The following is an 18344-nucleotide window of genomic DNA, read 5'->3' on the forward strand; positions in this document are numbered from 1 at the left end:
CCATTCCATGTGGGCTGCTCTGAGTTGGAGTCAAATATTCTGGGACTATCTCTTGAAGGAAGGCAAGTCTCAATCTGTGGCCCTCCTCCATTCCTTCTTTGAGATTAACTACATTTCCCCTAAGTTAACATGTCACTTCCCTGTTATCTGTGTCCAGTTAACTGCTTCAGGTTACCTTTGATCAGGGTAAACCAGTTACAACCCCACCTTCTCAAGGTAATAAATATTGCATCCATATCCCCCCCACCATTTTTCATGTATGGATATTAGTCATTGGTGGATAACTGAAATATAGGTGACTGGGCAGCCTCCTGAGCACTGCTTGGGGAATCATCAGTCATTGTTTAGAAAATCAGGGCTGCAATTAGGAGTTCATTGTATAGTAACTTCCACTCTAGTTATGTATTTCCAATCACGTTTCTCTCAACTGTTGCACAAGCTTCTTGTTTTAGCTTAACCCTTTGCGGTGTCCTAGCTCCACACCCCAAATGAATTATTTGTGCATATTTTAAGCCTGGTCATCCCAAACATACTCTCCAAGCCTTCTCAGAGTTCCAAAGAGTAAATTTAATCAGAGAAGTGAGAAAATGCAGAAAGAAAGGAAAACAGTCAAGCAAGACAAAATAACAATAGTTTAGCCATTAAATAAAGTCAAGGACCTATAGTTCCTCCTGAAGGGCTATAGATAATATTCTGAGCAATGTCCTTTGAGCTGTTTTGCAGATACTGAATCTGCCACCAGGTGGAAGAAGTTAACTGTATGCTGCCCACAAGCAATTAGACCCCAGAAAGGATGGAAACAGAAGGTTGACAATGTTGACTCTCGATTAACTCACCACCAACCAATCAGAAGAATGTCCACGAGCTGATCATGCACCCCAGTCCCCCCTTCCTCACCCTTTTAAACTCTTTCCCTGAAAGCCATCAGGGAGTTTAGGCCTTTTGAGCACTAGCTGCTTGGACCCCTTGTTTGGTGCCCTGCAATAAATGGTGCACTTCCTTCACAACCCAGTGTAAGTAGACTGGCTTTATTGTGCATGGGCAAGCAGACCCAAGTCTGGTTCAATAACGATGCTGCAAAAACAAATGACTTTCGGGGGGTATATCAAATATTAAAACAAGTTGAGTCTGAAGAGAAAAATATCAGAACTCCCTCTCCTGACTCCTTTGTTTGGTTCAGAACATGGATGGTGAAGAAATTTAAGGAAATAAGAGAGGTTCAGTGTTGAGAGACAAATTAAATACATTTAAATATATTTCAACTTCATTTAACATGTTTCAACATGGTGTAGGTACCCTACTTGGCTTTAATTTGGTGGGGGTGTCATCTGAGATGGCAAGACCTGGAAGCACCCCAACAGACTAGCTGCACCCAGGAAAAAGAACTACTTATGTTCTTGAGCAGTTGCCTTGTGGGGAGGAGGGGGAGGGGTCCCACATCCTGTAGTGTGTGGGGTGTACTGCACGAGTAGCTCTTCTCCACGTTCTTGTGAGGCCACAGGCTGTAGTACGTGTGTGCAATAACAGATTTCCATGCCCACTATACCTCCAACCACCCCCTCAACCTAAAACTAACATATTGTATAACCAGAATTTGGAGAGGGCTACTCAGGGCTGGAAGGAAATAGGAAAACACAAGGCACGTGATTTGAAGAGAAGCCAAAGTTCCAATTTCTCAGAGAATGTGAACAAAGGAAACATGTTCTGCTTGGAGAAATATAAGGTTCTTGCACTTAAAAATGCTGGGTAGGGTATGTAGTTCTAGTAACACTGACTGAACAGCACAGTATAGACATTTTCACTCTACCCATCTGAGGAACAAGGGCAATCAATTCACTGTGTAGCATAACAAAGTGCTTGGTAGTTAAATACTTTAAATGATTTTCCAGTGAGGGAAGTTATCTGAATAACTCTTACTATATCCTGAGAATATAAAACTAAGAGTGATGTTAAAAATATTTAAGTCTTCAGAGTACAAGCATGCGATTGAAGACCTCATTTAATGGGGATCTTTCCTGTGGACCCGCTGGTGGATGTGGAGGTTGGAGCTCTGGCTGAAGCCCTTCCCACACTTGCTGCACTCGTAGGGCTTCTCTCCAGTGTGGACTCTCTGGTGGATGAGGAGTTTGGAGCTCTGGCTGAATCCCTTCCCGCACTTGCCGCAGTGATAGGGCTTCTCCCCAGTGTGGACTCTGAGGTGGATGCGGAGGTCTGAGCTCTGGCTGAAGCCCTTCCCACACTCATAGCACTGGTAAGGCTTCTCCCCCGTGTGTGAGCATCGGTGGATGTGAAGGTTTGAACTCTGACTGAAGCCCTTTCCACACTCTCCACACTTGTAGGGCCTCTCCCCCGTATGGATGCGCTGGTGGATGTGCAGGTTGGAGCGCTGACTGAAGCTCATACCACACTCCCCGCACTCATAGGGCTTCTCTCCAGTGTGCACTCGCTGGTGGATGTGCAGTTTGGAGCTCTGAGTAAAGCCCTTCCCGCACTTGTCACATTTGTAAGGCTTCTCGCCTGTGTGGACTGAGTGATGAATGAGCAGACTTGAACTCCTCGTGAAGCCCTTCCCACACTTGTCGCATTTATAAGGCTTCTCATCTGCATGGACTTCGCGGTGGATAAGGAGACTTGAGCTTCTCGTGAAGCCCTTCCCGCACTGATCACATCTGTAGGGCTTTTCTTCTGTGTGGTCCCTCTGATGAAGGACTAGCTCTGAGCGCTCACTGAAGTCCCTACCACACTGACTACATCTGTATAGTTTCTCAGCAGTGTGGATTTTCTCACCTGGGTGACCACCTGGGCTGGTGGTACGTATTTTCCCACAGTCATAATGGGTGCAGGGCTTCTCCTCTGCATGAGCTCTCTGATGACTACAACTGATCACCCATGACTTCCAACCACAAATGTCCTTGTGTTTACAGTCAAAGGGATCCAAGGATTCTTTCGACTGGCCAATCTGGCATATTGTCTCACCTCTGAATGAGGGCGAGACCACTTCTTTTACATCAGACACAAGTTTATTTTGAAGGTTCTCTGAACAATGGTCGATGGGAGGACTTTTGCTCTCTGAGATTTTCCTCTCAGTGCTTTCTTCAGTTACAAACAGAATTTTGCTTTCCTGAGGATCTTGGGGCTCATTCTTACAGAACGTCACTGAGTCCTGTGTGGCCATTTGGCTTGGGACTTTCAAAGACAAATATTCTTCACTTTCCATGTTTTTTAAATCATCACTCTGAAGAGTCACCAAACTGCTTTTGTTTTTGGAAATATGAGAAGATGCTTCTCCCCACTTTTGACAAGGGGGAACATCTAGTTCAGGGTTCCTGTACACTGAAGATTCACAATTTAATCCTGACTCCCAGTTATTGTACTGGACATCTCTTCCAATATTTGCCAGGAGGAAAGCTATTCAGGTAAGAGATAACCTAAGTCCTTTCTGTTGATTCTCCACAGAATTTTCATTCAAGTCTCCTAGGGAACAAAGAGAATTCAATGATAACAGACAAAGGGTAGATTTCAAGATTTCAGAACTGCAGTGCCTAAGGTAGCTAGCAAAAAGTTCAGTCTTGTCCGTATAGTCATGTCCTTTGGGTTAATGTCAGGATGGGAGAGGGCATGGGTACACAAGACAGAAATCTTGTCTCTGCTTTTAAGTAAAGCCAATAAAAGTATTCATATCCCAGCCCTGCAGATGGCTATGGATCCCACATCCTTGCCACATTTCATTTCACTTTACTTCATTTTATTTTAATTAAATTTGCATTTAATTGGTAATCTAATAGGTGCTGGGGATACAAAGAAGAAAATAGAAATCCTTTTGCTTGACACACTAGAGTCTACTGGGAAGAAGGACAAATAGGTCAACAATAATACCATGTAAGTGCTACCATAGATGCGTGCGCAGCCAGTCACGGGAGCACAGAGTAGGGGCATTCAGCTCAAACCTTGGGGAAGATTTCTGGGAGCAAATGTAAGGAAAAAAATAAAGTGAAATGTGGAGAGAAAATATGACATGTTCAGAGGGCTTGGTGTGTACTCAGAGACTCCTCCGAGATGTAAAGCTATTAAAGGATTACAACTGGGAATGAAACTGACTTTGATTATACACACCATCAAAAATGAGCAAGACTTTAAGGCAGAGAGAGAGAGCGCTGCTGTAGTGAATCAGAAGAAAAGTGGTAAGGAGGATAGTTACAGAGAGAAAGGGAGAGATTCATTCTAAATCACATGATGACTGATTAAACTCAAAAGGGAAAGGAGGCACCAAGCATGATCCTCAAGTTCCTTGAGTGACTTAGGTATGGGGGTACTATACCATAACATAGGGAATCAATCTCCAAGGCTGGAGTGGGGAAGGGTGACAGATAACAAACTCAGAATCTGACTTGTTTAATTTGTGGTGTTGGTGGAACATTCTTGCACTGTTCAGTAAGCAGTGAGATACATGGGTCTGGAACTCCTGGGAGAGAACTGTGCTAGGAATACAGATTTTAGACTTACTGTAGATGGTCCCTGACTTACGATGGCTTGACTTACGATTTTTCGACTTTATGGTGGTGTGAAAGCGATGTGCATTTAGTAGAAACAGTACTTTGAATTTTGATCTTTTCCTGGGCTAGCAATATGCTGGACAATACTCTCTCATGATGCTGGGCAATGGCAGCAGCCACAGCTCCAAGCAATATGCCTATAACCATTCTGTTTTTCATTTTCAGTATAGTATGCAATAAACTTCAGGAGATATTCAACACTATTATAAAATAGGCTTTGTGTTAGATGATTCTGCCCAACTGTAGGCTAATTTAAGTGTTCTGAGCATGATTAAGGTAGGTTACGCTAAGCTATGGTGTTTGGTAGATTAGGTGTATTAAATGCATTTTTGACTTAACACTATTTGCAATTTACAATGGGATTATGGGAATGTAACCCCATTGTAAGTCAAGGAAGATCTGTGGTATGTATGTTAGTCAAAACAATTAGCGTGAAGATCCTCATATTACACTGAAATGACAAAAAAAACAAAACCAAAACCACAGTAGTCTTGGAAAAAAAAGAAAGGTTGTTATCACTAGAATGCTGGGGAACTCCTAGTGATAAAGAGCAGATGGATGAGGTCTAATGGAGAAAGTAGGAAAAAAACAAATGCACAGCTCAAATTATGTACAGAAAAAGCCTCCTAAAGAAGTAGGAGAAATTCTCAAGAAGTCCTAGAAATTCCAAGCTCAGAATCAACAATTATGAAGTAAGAGAGGTTTATTCTGGAAAGAGGTTTATCAAATCATGTTAAGCATTTCTAATGGCTCAACTAGTTGCTGCAGCACCACTCTCCCAATGACCCTCTTCCCCACAAAAAATGAAATACTGGGAGGCTAAAGGTAGCGGCCTCGTATAAAGCTTCAAAAACAAAATAAATTGGGGCTTCTCTGGTGGCGCGGTGGTTGGGAGTCCGCCTGCCGATGCAGGGGATGGGGGTTCGTGCCCCGGTCCGGGAGGATCCCACATGCCGCGGAGCGGCTGGGCCCGTGAGCCATGGCCGCTGAGCCTGTGCGTCCGGAGCCTGTGCTCCGCAACGGGAGAGGCCACAACAGTGAGAGGCCCGCGTACCGCAAAAAAAAAAACAAAAAAAAAAAAAACAAAATAAATTGTCCGCCAAACAAGGACTCCTAATAGTATTATTTGGGCTGAAGAGGGAAGCAGAAGCTGAGGTAATGCCAAACCTGTAAAATGACAGGATGAGGTACAAAAAGAAACAACTGACTCCACATGTACCCAGGATAAAGCCTCAAGAAAAGCTGTGAAGTGGAATTTCCGACAAGGAGGACACCCCAGAGCTGGAGACTGAAGCAGGGCATGTCCCAGATAACTTACTGGCCTGAACAGGTAACCTCAAAAAAAAAAAAGGGTCTACATCACTCACCATCTGGATTCTTATTAGATCCATCCCAAGCCCAGTCAGCAGAGGTGTCCCCTGTAAGTAGAACACGCATGCACCAAAAAGGGTTGAGCATCAGCTGAGGATGTACACTCCAGTATCATACTGCGAACATAAGACTTTTTGGGGGGGGGGGGGAAGACAATTGAGAAAACATAAGGAGACAAAAAAAAATGTAGAAAACTAACATCAATAGAGACACAAACTCAACAAACAGAGGAAATAGAATTTAAAAGGTTCATAATTAAAATCCCAGAGAAATCTGAGGGGATATCACATCTAAAAAAAAATGGGACAATCGGGCTTCCCTGGTGGCGCAGTGGTTGAGAGTCCGCCTGCCGATGCAGGGGACACGGGTTCGTGCCCTGGTCTGGGAATGCTGCAGAGCTGCTGGGCCCGTGGGCCACGGCCGCTGAGCCTGCGTGTCTGGAGCCTGTGCTCCACAACGGGAGAGGCCACAACAGTGAGAGGCCCGTATACCGCAAAAAAACAAACAAACAAAAAAAAACGGGACAATCTAATAATAAAATATAAACACACTGCTATGAAGAATAATCAGAATTCTTCTAAATTAATGAAAGGATTGAAAAATGATAATCACAATATTTAAGATCTACTATGCTCATTTGAAGCACTCAGATACTGGTCGCATGATCTTATGTGAGAGGAACTATTAGGACACCCATTCTACACCAGAAGAAACCAAGGTTGAAATGATCAAGTAACTTGTGTCATAGCTACCAGGTGTCAGGCAGTCTGATTCTAAGGCCTGCAATCTAGATGGGCTGAAGAGCAAAACGAACATCCGGCTAAGGTGGAAGATTGAGGGGTACTCCTGGAATGAAGAGTAAAGGGTAGACAGATGCAAAGATAAAAGTTAAAAGCCCATCTTGTAGGAGTTCGATGAATATAGTGGAGGTAGAATGAAGGGAAAGAAATGATCAAAGAACTAACAGGAAAAAAATGTTTTCTAGAATTCAAGATTCAGAGGTCACTAAATGTGAAACCTCAGGACGTCAAGGAAAAAAAACCCAAACAAACCGAGAAAATGCTAAAAGCATCCAGACAGAAAAGCCAGGTTATGTGCAAATATAAATGAGAATTATATTGACAATGAACTACTAAACAGCAATACTGTATACCTCAAGTCAACTAAGCAATATCTTCTAATTTTGGAGGTAAAGTGATTGTGAAATTAGCATTCCATTCTATACCCAGCCAATCAAACATTTCAGTGGGAGGAACAGACACTTTGTCAGATAAGAAAGGATTTAAACAATTACTGAAACAATTATTCAGCAATGTACTGTAGCAAAAAATTTTTAAATTACTTTAAGAATAAGATGATATACAATAAATAGCAGTGAGCAAAGAAGTCAAGAAAACAGACAAGCTGAATCAATCGTTGATATATAAAAGAAAACAATACTTAACCAAATCAACCAAAACTCTGTAAAACAGAATGGAAAGGAAAAAAACCCAAATAAAATATATTTTAAAAAGCAAGTATTAGTTTTAGGAAAGGGAAAAAACGAACAAAAAAAAGGAACTGTAATCATATTATACTATTTGACTCTGCAGGAACAAGAATTATGAAGTCAAAGCAATTAAGCATTGATCACTGATGCGACTGACAAATTGTTGGAAAGATGGGCATGTTGGGAGAAATAATGTAAAAGAGCTAAATCTTCATCTATGACATAAAGAAGTCAATACAAAATATCAAATATTGATAAACTGAAAAAAATTGCAGTATACCATAATATAATAAATTCAAATTAAAACTATAATGAGGTGCCATTTTCTACCCGTTAACACTGGAAAAAACCCAAAGCATGGTGACACAGCTTGTAAGTGTAAATTGGTATCACCCTCCCCCCCAGAAGGACATTTTAACAATTACGTATCAAAGTCACAAATGCATGCACTCAGCAGTCCAGCTTGGGGGTTTTATTCTTCAGATTTCCTGGCACAGCTGTGAAGTGATACTTGCTCAAGATTTAGTCACTGCAGACAGTTTGTGACAGCAAATGACCAGAACCTGGGTAGAGTGGAGTCAGGGACATGAAAGAAAGTTTTCACTGTGCACCTTTTAATTTGTTTTTATTTTTATAGTATAACTTTAATCATTTAAAAACATTTAGTACATTTGCAAATCTTTTCTTTGCTACTCATGTATAATTTGTTTTCTGCCCTTCTCCAGCTTGTCAAAATCCTCAGTGTACATTTTTTCCCGGCTTTTTTAGGCATAACTGCAAGTAACATTGTGCAATTTTAATGCTTTTCTTAACCATGTGAGTGCATTTATTCTTTAAAAAAAGGAAAATAAGTAGCTGCATGAGCATATTTGTAAATATGAAGACAAACACCATAAAGAACAAGTGAAAGGATTCAAACTGAGTGCTTTGAGAAGCCACTCTGTGGCATGAAGAGCAGCAGAGCAGGGAGACTGGTTTGTATTATAAGCCTTTCAATAGGATTTGTTTTACCTAGGTGAATGTATTACTTTTTGTGCACAGTTTGCAAAGTTTAAAAGTAGTGGCAAAAAGAAAAAGGAAAAAAATAACACTGAGAAAAGCTGTGCAGTTTGGAGCAGTTAAATCAGGGAGTGGGCTGAAGTTATTAAAGGCCAAAGGACACTGCTTCAATATCCCTGCTGTACAATACTTGGGAACGGCTGCAGAAATGACAGGTCTATGAAAATCAGTGGAGGAGGAACTGTATTAATGGTAGGTTTTATAAGCAGTAGTGAAATCTTGTGATAACTGTTTTTAAAAATATTTAAATATTATCAAGAATGAGTATGTAATAGTAGAAGACAATGCTGATGTAATGAGAAAAGGGGTCCTTTTACAGGGAGTTAATATGATGTAACAAAGATCTCTAAGACATGATGTAAAACACCCAGTTGAAAAATACATACAGTATAACCTCATAAAATTTTAACACGTATTTGTAAAATGCATACATGGAGAACACAGAAAAAGTGGATACACAAGCTATTATTAGTGATTTTACTTCATAATCTTCATCTGTGTTCTTTGAATTTTGTGATTTTTATATCTTACTTGCATAAAAAAATGTTGGAAAACTATGTTCAATTTTATATCAAAGAAAAAGGAAAACCTAGAGCAGAGCTTGAAACTGTAAGCATAGATCCTACTTCACTTTTGCCTCTCTGCAAACCAGTCTATAAAGCAGTCCCAGTGATCCTGGGTAAATCAGTTCATACCATTTCATTGTTCTAATGGCTTCTCACTGAACTCAACACAAATTCACATTTTTTACCCATGCCTTTAATGCCATGAATGAGCCAGGCCACACTCTATTCTTCCCAGATGCTCCCTGTATTCTAGCCACACTCCTTCTTTTAGGTCTTTGGGTCTTCCCTCACACTATTCTCTTGCCTGGAATATTCTTCCCCTACCCAGTCACCTGTTTAATGCCCATTAATCCTTTGGAACTCAGTTTAAGTATCACTTCAGAAGCTTTCCTTGAAACTCTCAACAATACATACTTCACCCTTGTCCCATCCCATGCCTTCATTCTCTCAGAGCATAATTCTCTGTGCTTCATAGGACTTACTGAATTTATTTATAGTAACATACTGTGTTTACCATAATGTCTCTTTTACAAGACTGTAAGACATATTTCTTTGCTGCTAAACTCTACAGCAGTCAATTTTTAAATCTTGACTATGTACATATAGCAGAAGTATTAGGTACGTTGCTTTCCCTCCAGAAACCTGGCTGGAAACAAGAAAATAAATCAGACTTGCAGATCCAATGGTTAAAATAAAAGCATATAAAATAATATGTAATCAGGTCTGAGCCTGTGTGAGATATAAATTGAAAGTTCGGAGAAAAGAAGGAGGTCGAAAGGGAGGGGTAGTCAAAGATTTCACACAGGTAATGGAGTTCAAATAAAATCTTAACGGACAAAAGTAACCAGAAACCAGAGCACGGTAATCAAAGGTCCCAGAACAAGGAAGCATAGAGGACCTCAGGGAAACAGGCTTAGCTGGAAAGGAGGGTGACATTGGGGCAGCAGAGAATAATGCTCTATAGGTAAAAGTAGGGCATGAAGGGCTTTGAAAGCCAGGTGGGGAGTTTAGAGGCTTTACACAAGGAACTAAAGGTAATGGGCATGGAGAATTCTCCATTATATAATGATCTTCAACTTGCTCCAACTGAGAGAGCACATCTGAGAAACACACAGGGATTGGGTGACTGTGTGGGGAAAAAAAAAAAAAAAATTCAGTCCCAAACTCTGGCTTATAAGTGATGGACCAGGTATGGTTTCTTGGACAACTCAGTAAGGTTACCATTCTCCAATTCTTACCAAGTAAAGTTCTTTAGCTGCTTAGAATAATCAGAAACATCCTTTTCTGCCAAAAAGAAATTAGGAAACCGATTCCTGAATTACAGCTCCCGGGGCCCAAGCCCAAATGATATTTAAAATTGAAGAAACAGAGACTGCAGTGCACTGGTGTCCAGGTTCATGTTCTTACCCACTGAGACCAAGTGACTGTAGTTTTCCAGCATCACAGCTGTGTGCAGCTTCCTCTGAGCAGGGTCCAGCAACCCTACTCCTCCTCGGTGAAATCCAGAGAATCCTTGAAGGTTACTGGTTCCTAAAAGATTAAGCACATTCCTCCTCAACTGACAACCATCTGCACAAATGCCCCAGAAGGAAGGTGAGGTTGGGAGCACTGGAAGAGGGGAGAAGGGTACAGAGGAAGTGTGCAGTTCAAGGATCGGGGTGATCCAAGTTTGGATGGAAAACCTTTCCTTTCTCATCTCCTTTGCTACTTCCTTCCCAATACTTCCCCTCCTGCCCACAACTCACCCAAGCTCAAGCTATCCAACTACTGAATCTCTCCTTATCAGTGTCATATCATGGTCACTGCTGAGTTGTCCTTTCCGCCCCATTCCTACTGTTATCCTGACAACCTCAACACTCATGAGAACAAATTACCCAACACGCTAACCTCACATTTCTTAATCTCTCTCTCTCTCTCTTTTTTTTTTTTTGGCTGCGTTGGGTCTTCGTTGCTGCAGGCAGGCTTTCTCTAGTTGCAACGAGCGGGGGCTTCTCTTCATTGCAGTGTGCAGGCTTCTCATTGTGGTGGCTTCTCTTGTTGCAGAGCATGGGCTCTAGGCATGCAGGCTTCAGTAGTTGTGGCTCACAGGCTCTAGAGCGCAGGCTCAGTGGCCATGGCTCACGGGCCCAGCTGCTCCGTGGCATGTGGGATCTTCCCGGACCAGGGCTCGAACCCATGTGCCCTGCATCGGTAGGCGGATTCTTAACCACGGCGCCACCAGGGAAGTCCCTCTTAATCTCTTTAATGCCAATGATCTCTGCCTCAACAACCATAATTAGGGCCATTTCACTATTTGGACCACTGTTCTTTTGAAATATTAATATCTCAAAATTCACACCTTAAAAACATCTTCCTATTTTTTCTCCTCTTCCTCCTCCATGACATCTGCTTTATCAAGATCACCATCCTTTGATCCTTCCTCTTTTTTCCTCTCAGCCAAAGTACACTTCTGATCTCAATTTTTTCCCTAGTCATATAAATCATATGTCCTTTCTTCTTCTAAACTAAGTAGTTGACCATTCCTGGAAGAAATAAAAATAGCACATTTACACACAACCAAAAAATATTCTCCTTAGGTATTCCCATATACCTCTAGCCCTAACCTTTCTCCTCAACTCCAGGCTCCAATTTCCCACCTACATCTACACTTGGATGGCTAAAAGACACTTAAGACTCACCAAGCCCCAAACAGAATTCTTGCTCCCAACAATCTCCATCAGTATCTGGTCTTCCCTTGTTGTCCCCATTTTAGTAAAGAGCCACACGACGCACCCAATTGCTCAAGCCAAAATCCTGGAAGTCATTTTGATTCTCTTCTCACTTCCTCATATTTTATCCATCACCAAGTCCTCTCAACTCTGCCTCTGAAACATATCTGAAGCTACCCATTTCTTTTCACCTTGCACTGTTATCATTACAAGTCCCAGCCTTCATTAACTTTCCACCTGCACTAACCTCCTAAATTTGTATCTCTTGCTCCCCCACGTGACGGATTTTCCACACAGCAGCCTGGGTGATCTTTCAAAACACATACCACTCAAGGCATGAAACTCCCCAAAGGCGTTTCTATGGACACCGAGTAAAATCCAGGCTCTTCATCTTGGCCTGCAAGGCCTTGCAGGCTGGGGTCCTGTCAATTCTCCAATCTCAGCCTGAGTCCCTCCTCCCTCACAAGTCACCTGGCCCCTGTGACCACATCAAACTCATCCCACTTATGGCCTTTGCACTGGCTATCCCCCTCTGCCCAAAATGTTCTTTCTCTACATCATTCAGATCTCAGTCAAACCGCTGCCACCTCAGAGAAGCATTTCCTTGACTGACTAATCCATGGGAGCATCCAGTAACCATCACTTCTCCCTGTTTTATTATCTTTGTACTTATGCCTTATCTCATTTTCTAATCTATACATTTTCTTTCTTGTTTACAGTCTGTCTCTCCCTACTAAGTTCCCCAAGAACAGAGGCTGCCTGATTTGTTCATGGCTGCATCCCCAAGGCCTCAAGCAGGGCCTGGCATGTAAAAAGAGTCCAAGTACTTATTTAGTTAACCTCACAGTGAGTCTGGTTCCCTCCAAGGTTCTATTGATGGAGCAACACTTCTTGAACTACCTCTGGTGAAGGACCAGTTTCTTTTAAGATTTTTCTAACATGTCACATATTTTTTTAAAATACATTTTCTAAAAAGTTACTAGAAAATAAGAATGCAGACATATAAAATACCAATGCCAATTTTTAAAATTAGATTCAACAGATATAAAATTTAAAAAAACTCTCAATTTCTGTCCTTATATCTTTTTTTTTTTTTTTTTTTGCGGTATGTGGGCCTCTCACTGTTGTGGCCTCTCCCGTTGCGGAGCACAGGCTCCGGACGCGCAAGCTCAGCGGCCATGGCTCACGGGCCCAGCCGCTCCGTGGCATGTGGGATCTTCCCGGACTGGGGCACGAACCCATGTCCCCTGCATTGGCAGGCGGACTCTCAACCACTGCGCCACCAGGGAAGCCCTGTCCTTGTATCTTTATAGACTGGTAACAAGCAGTTTGTTGGCTGGCACCAGTCTGCAGGCCACACTCTGAAAAGCAGAGGATGGAATATACACAGAACAACTGAGAGCCAGTGAAGCCGAAAGCAGCGGTTCAACTTGGGGCCAGGGGAGTACCCAGTAACCTTCAGAAGTGCTGACACCATAAGCATCAGCCTGAAGGGGCACCACCCACACCCTCCTCAGGAAACTGAGGACAACCAGGTCCCCCGGCAGGAGCGACTCTACCCCACTAGTCAACAAAGGAGAAGCAGCTGTTTCCTCCCAGGCTCTCCTCTAAAGGTCACAGTCTCCACTGTGTCTGAGGAAGAGGGATGAGGTTGGACTAGAGAAGGCTGCAAGGCCCTGTGCAAAGGTGGGACGAAGAAGAAGCAGAAGCAGAGGCTGTGGCCTTAGAGGCGTAAACACACCTGTTAGGAAAACACGGCTGGGGAGTATCAGTAGATTAGCTACTCCTCTTTTGGACTTTTTCTTTTCAGAGACAACAGGTTTCTTTCTGTCCATGGCTAACCTCTCCTTGCACATTCTAGATGGAATCCTTCCTTCCCTTCTGAGATTCAAGTCCATCAATGATCTTCCTCCTATATTTTAATCCATCTTCCACCTTGTCATCTGAGATGTCTAAGACTCCTTTCCTACCTTGACCATAATCAAACCACTTCTTGTCAATTCTATCTCCTAAATCTCCCTCCAGCATGTTACTTCTTCTTATCTCTGCTCCTACTATTCTAGGAAAGGCCCTCATTTCTTAGCTAGGCCACAATAACTCTTTACCAAATCTTCAAAATACAAGCTTTGTCATGTTTCAATACAAGGATCGGACAGTCAAGAGTTATTAATTTTTTAAGATCCCACAGATAAAGTGGTAGGGAGAATTCCATGTTGAAAACAAAAAGGATATGTTGATGGACTACCAACTTTGTAGTAGGCTGAAAATTCCAAGATGAGAAATGGTATGACAGTGGACCAAATTAGAGGACTCAGTGTGTCAGGGGAAAGGAAAAAGAGGAAACAGTGGTCTCGCTAAAGCAAGACAAAGTTGGAAATGAAAGAATCTGAATAATGAATAATCTCCCCAGGTACCAGTGGAGATATTCAGTCACCCCAAGGTGGAACTTGTGCTTCCTGTGGGAGAATGGACTCAGTATCCTGAGGGCCAACCAAAGTATAAGGCTACAGGATAGTAGTTTCTGTACTAATGTAAATGTCAAACTCCTCGAAACTACATGTATCACATAGCTTAGCACTTCCCTTCCAGAGCCCACCCCTGCTAGATCCAACAATTTACTTAGGGGCAGAAAACAGTGATCCAGAAGGCAGTGATGGGCAGGAGCTGTCATCACCCTGGATTACCTGTAGTCATCCGAATGTCATGCTCTAGTCTAGAAGAGCCCTTTACATGTTGCTCCTGCCCTGACTTATATTTCTCCCATCGTCCCATCCATTTCAGTTTCAGGACAATCAACAACCTCCTTTCTGAAGCATAAGGATATGTTAAATTTCTCCTTCTCAAAGATTTCACAGTATCTTGCATATACCTCTACTATAGCTATTAAATTTGTCTCCCAAATTGGCTATAAGATTCTCAGGGATAGAGGCAACACTCAACTAATCTTTAAATCCTCAGCAACTAGCACAACTGACTCAAAATCTAAATGGTAAATATTTATAAATTCACATTCAATTTAAATAATGAAATAAAACTTGAGATCATCAAACTCAGCACTCTCATTTTAAAGATGAGAAAACTAAGGTTCATAACTGTAAAGTGACTTATCCAAGGTCACAGAGGGAGAGGGGGGTTAAATGGGAGTCCTGCCTTTCAGCAGACTCAAAGACAACTCCTGGTACACAGAAAACAGTAAGTACTGGTGGAAATGAAGTCCTTTCTTTAAATTCAAAAAATTATTAACATATGCCAGAATCTCAAAATTTCACTATACTAGCAATCCCCAACTTCATCACCGTGAATAATCTTCATTAGGGAAGAGAAGGAAAATAAAAAGAGCACAGGGTTTTACTTATGTCAATCTTTGCTGACGTTCTCAATTATTTTCAAGGCACAGAGATGTCATGCTTTCAGTACCTTGAAGCAGCTTACTGTCCTCTAAACAAACCAATTTTTATAAGAGCTCATGCTGTTTTCCTATGGACGTGAGGATTGTTTTTGCCAAGCATGTAGAGAAGTATTTCACAATAAATGCAATAAATCTTTGGATGTACAAAAGGTCAAAGGGATAAAAAAGTGAAATTCTCCTTTTAGTATGTCTAGGGGAATGGTGCCTAGGAACCTTTAATTCTTAAAAGAACACCACAGATAATTCTGATGCACAGCCTGGTTGAGGAGCATTTCTGGGAGTGATATGGTAATTACGGTGTTGTTATGTAACAAATTTTCTCATGTCTTTAACTCATTCAGGTTTAATAAATGATTATTGGTAATGTGCATACCTTTTCTCATATACATCACCTGCTCATGAAGAAAAGCACCGTAGTTTTTTTTTTTTTTTTTTTTTAATCGGTACGCGGGCCTCTCACTGTTGTGGCCTCTCCCGTTGCGGAGCACAGGCTCCGGACGCACAGGCTCCGCGGCATGTGGGATCTTCCTGGACCGGGGCCCGAACCCGTGTCCCCTGCATTGGCAGGCGGACTCTCAACCACTGCGCCACCAGGGAAGCCCAGCACTGTAGTTTATAATTCTATTTGTTTTCCTGAGACCACTTGGCACTGGACTGAGCATGTAACAGCTTTGAATGACTTTCAATGTGCGTGAAATGCCTGGCAGGAAAAGACATGCTTTGAGAGACAGGACCAGACAAAGATGCTGTGTGGAGTCTTTCAATAAAAGAGCATAGCCCAGTGTTCTGGGGAGTGGGCCAAATTCATGGAAGCAGAGTGGTACACTGAAAACTGAGGTGGAATTTAAAGTCAGCAGATTATCTGTGCAGACTCTAGTGACATCATTTGATAGATATATGCTCTTAGTATCTTAATGTTCCTACACCCATATTTATAAAATAATGTATGTCTCATGCTGAAGTCGGACAATAAATAAAAAAACCACACAACCAAGACAGGACCTGACACCAGATACGCACTCAATTAATGCTGATGTCCTTCCCAAGAAAGAAAGGTTATTTACATTCTCAGAAAAGAGAAACCCCAACTCACCTGGAACTTGGTCATTTCCTCCTCTCAAGAAGGATAGATTCCTGTTAAAGTAGAGTTAGAGAAAGCGAAAAAACCATGAAAATCAAGTCCACCTTGCAGGACATAGACTAAACAGTCCAGCAAGACTGTAGGAAAAAAGTTAATCAGCTCCTGCTACCTTCACACACCCTCTCCTGGGGTGCCTTTCCTGTCTTTCCAAGCTGCACCTCCCTCGCATCTCTCCACTAGGCTTGGGACCAAACAGGCCAAGCCTCCCCCTCAAACCCATGAGGGTAAGAAACTCCCACTGGCCCCAGCAGCTCTAAGATGTGCCCGTTTCCCCAGGCTTTGCGATTTTTGCCCTAACGCTCTAGTTAGAGCAGTAGGAGCTCTCCGGTAGGATGTGTCTGTCGCCTCTCGGCAGAGATTTCGGCTGCCCGAGACGCCTGAAGGCCTGACTCGTTTCTGGGGTGCGGGGGCTCTGACGCAATCTCTTTTCAGCGAGGACAGGCCTGTGGGGACGGAAACTTCGGTCTCTCACAGGAGCCCCTCTCGGTCCCCTAACGTCCACCGAAATCCTCCTTCGAATAAGGCCAGTCACCGGCGCGGAAAAGGCCGGTGCGGCCAACTGCGAGGCTCCCAGGCCGGCCAAGGCCGGAGCTCAGGCAGGCGAGAGGAGGGCCTCTCGGAGCCGCGGCCGGCTTAGCGCTAGGGGCCGCCTGGTCTCAGATGACCGCGGCCAGAACCGGCGAACGCAGCGGCTGCCGCGGCGAGCGGACACACGTGCGGCCCGTGCTCACACCTCCGCCAAGATGCGCGCCCTCCCCCGGCCGCCCGCCAGGCTTCCGGGCCCCTTTGGCCCAGCACCTCCCCCGCGGCACTCCCACAACTCGACAGCCAGACGCTTCTCTGCAGGTCGCGCGGATTGCGCGAGCGTCCATACCGCCCTCACCTCCCACGTGGAATCCGACACCTGGAAGCACAGGATTCGCTATACGGCCCCGCTCCGTCGCCTACAGCCCCGAACTACAAGTCCCAGAAAGCAGCGGGTGGGCCGCGCCCACTTCCGGCGTTGACCCTGAGGCTTCGCGAGGCGCTGAGCCCAAGGGTAGGGTTCCGTCCAACGCCGAGTGCTCTTCTCAGTTTGTGAGGCCTGCGACTAGGTCCTTCAGGTTGTTCTCCTGGTTTTTATTGCAAACGCGTAAGAATTATATTAGAAATGCCCATTAAAATGTTTTTCGTTTTGGTAAAGTGCTCCTGGGGGAAAAGAACGTAAATATCACGCGTAATTTCGCATTACCTTAAAAAATATTCTGGAGTGAGTGTCCCCTTCTCACCTCTGAAGTTCATTTGGTAAACATTATTTGAGGTCCTGCTATGTTCCAAGAACTGTTCAAGACACTTAAACAAAAAAAAATCACTGTGGATGTTAAATTCTAGTGGCATTTCCCACTAGAGCAATACGTAATTATGATAAAAGGTATAGTGTGTTATAAGGTTATGTGTTATGGAAAAAGTGGAGTTGGGTCAGGGCATTGAGGGTGATGGTGCTGGGGTGTGTAGGTTGGGATATGCTTTGCAATTTTATTTTTATTTCTTTTTGGCTGTGTTGGGTCTTCGTTGCTGACCGCGGGCTTTCTGTAGTTGCAGTGAGCAGGGGCTACTCTTGTGGTGCGTGGGCTTCTCATTGCGGTGGCTTCTCTTGTTGCAGAAGACGGGCTCTAGGCACGCGAGCTTCAGTAGTTGTGGCACGCAGGCTCAGTAGTTGTGGCTCGCTGGCTCTAGAGCGCGGGCTCAGTAGTTGTGGTGCATGGGCTAGTTGCTCCACAGCATGTGGGATCTTCCTGGACCAGGGCTCGAACCCGTGTCCCCTGCATTGGCAGGTGGATTCTTAACCATTGCGCCACGAGGGAAGTCGTTGCCTTGCAGTTTTAAACAGGGGATATTGAAACAAAGACTGAGGAGATGAGGGAATCAGTCCTGTGACACTCAGCATTCAGAACTGTTTCTTAAACATACACAGACATAACTGTTTATACAAACAGATACACTTTTTAAACACAAACGGGGTCATGCTGTGTATATACAGGCCTGCAGTTTGCTTTTTAAATTTTGAT

General features: G+C 43.3%; 1 protein-coding gene across 4 annotated transcripts; it reads right to left on the reverse strand.

Moving 5' to 3' along the window:
• Positions 1 to 1032: 1032 nt before the first annotated feature.
• Positions 1033 to 17079, reverse strand: ZNF239 (zinc finger protein 239). 4 transcript variants are annotated; one of them, XM_082854802.1, is made up of 3 exons: positions 16249 to 17079; positions 5921 to 5971; positions 1033 to 3474 (listed from the first exon to the last, which is right to left on the reverse strand). In XM_082854802.1, the coding sequence occupies exon 3, from the start codon at positions 3215 to 3217 to the stop codon at positions 2000 to 2002; it is 1218 nt and encodes a 405-aa protein (XP_082710928.1). In that variant the 5' UTR covers positions 3218 to 3474; positions 5921 to 5971; positions 16249 to 17079; the 3' UTR covers positions 1033 to 1999. The 4 variants fall into 4 exon arrangements, with proteins under 4 accessions (XP_082710928.1, XP_082710927.1, XP_082710926.1 ...); XM_082854801.1 differs by lacking the exon at positions 5921 to 5971 and adding an exon at positions 10446 to 10568; XM_082854800.1 differs by lacking the exons at positions 5921 to 5971; positions 16249 to 17079 and adding an exon at positions 10446 to 10805.
• Between the last annotated feature and the right edge of the window lie 1265 nt (positions 17080 to 18344).

The sequence above is a fragment of the Leucopleurus acutus genome (genome assembly GCF_964270905.1).
Source record: "Leucopleurus acutus genome assembly, chromosome: 14".
NCBI classification, from domain to species: Eukaryota; Metazoa; Chordata; class Mammalia; order Artiodactyla; family Delphinidae; genus Leucopleurus; species Leucopleurus acutus.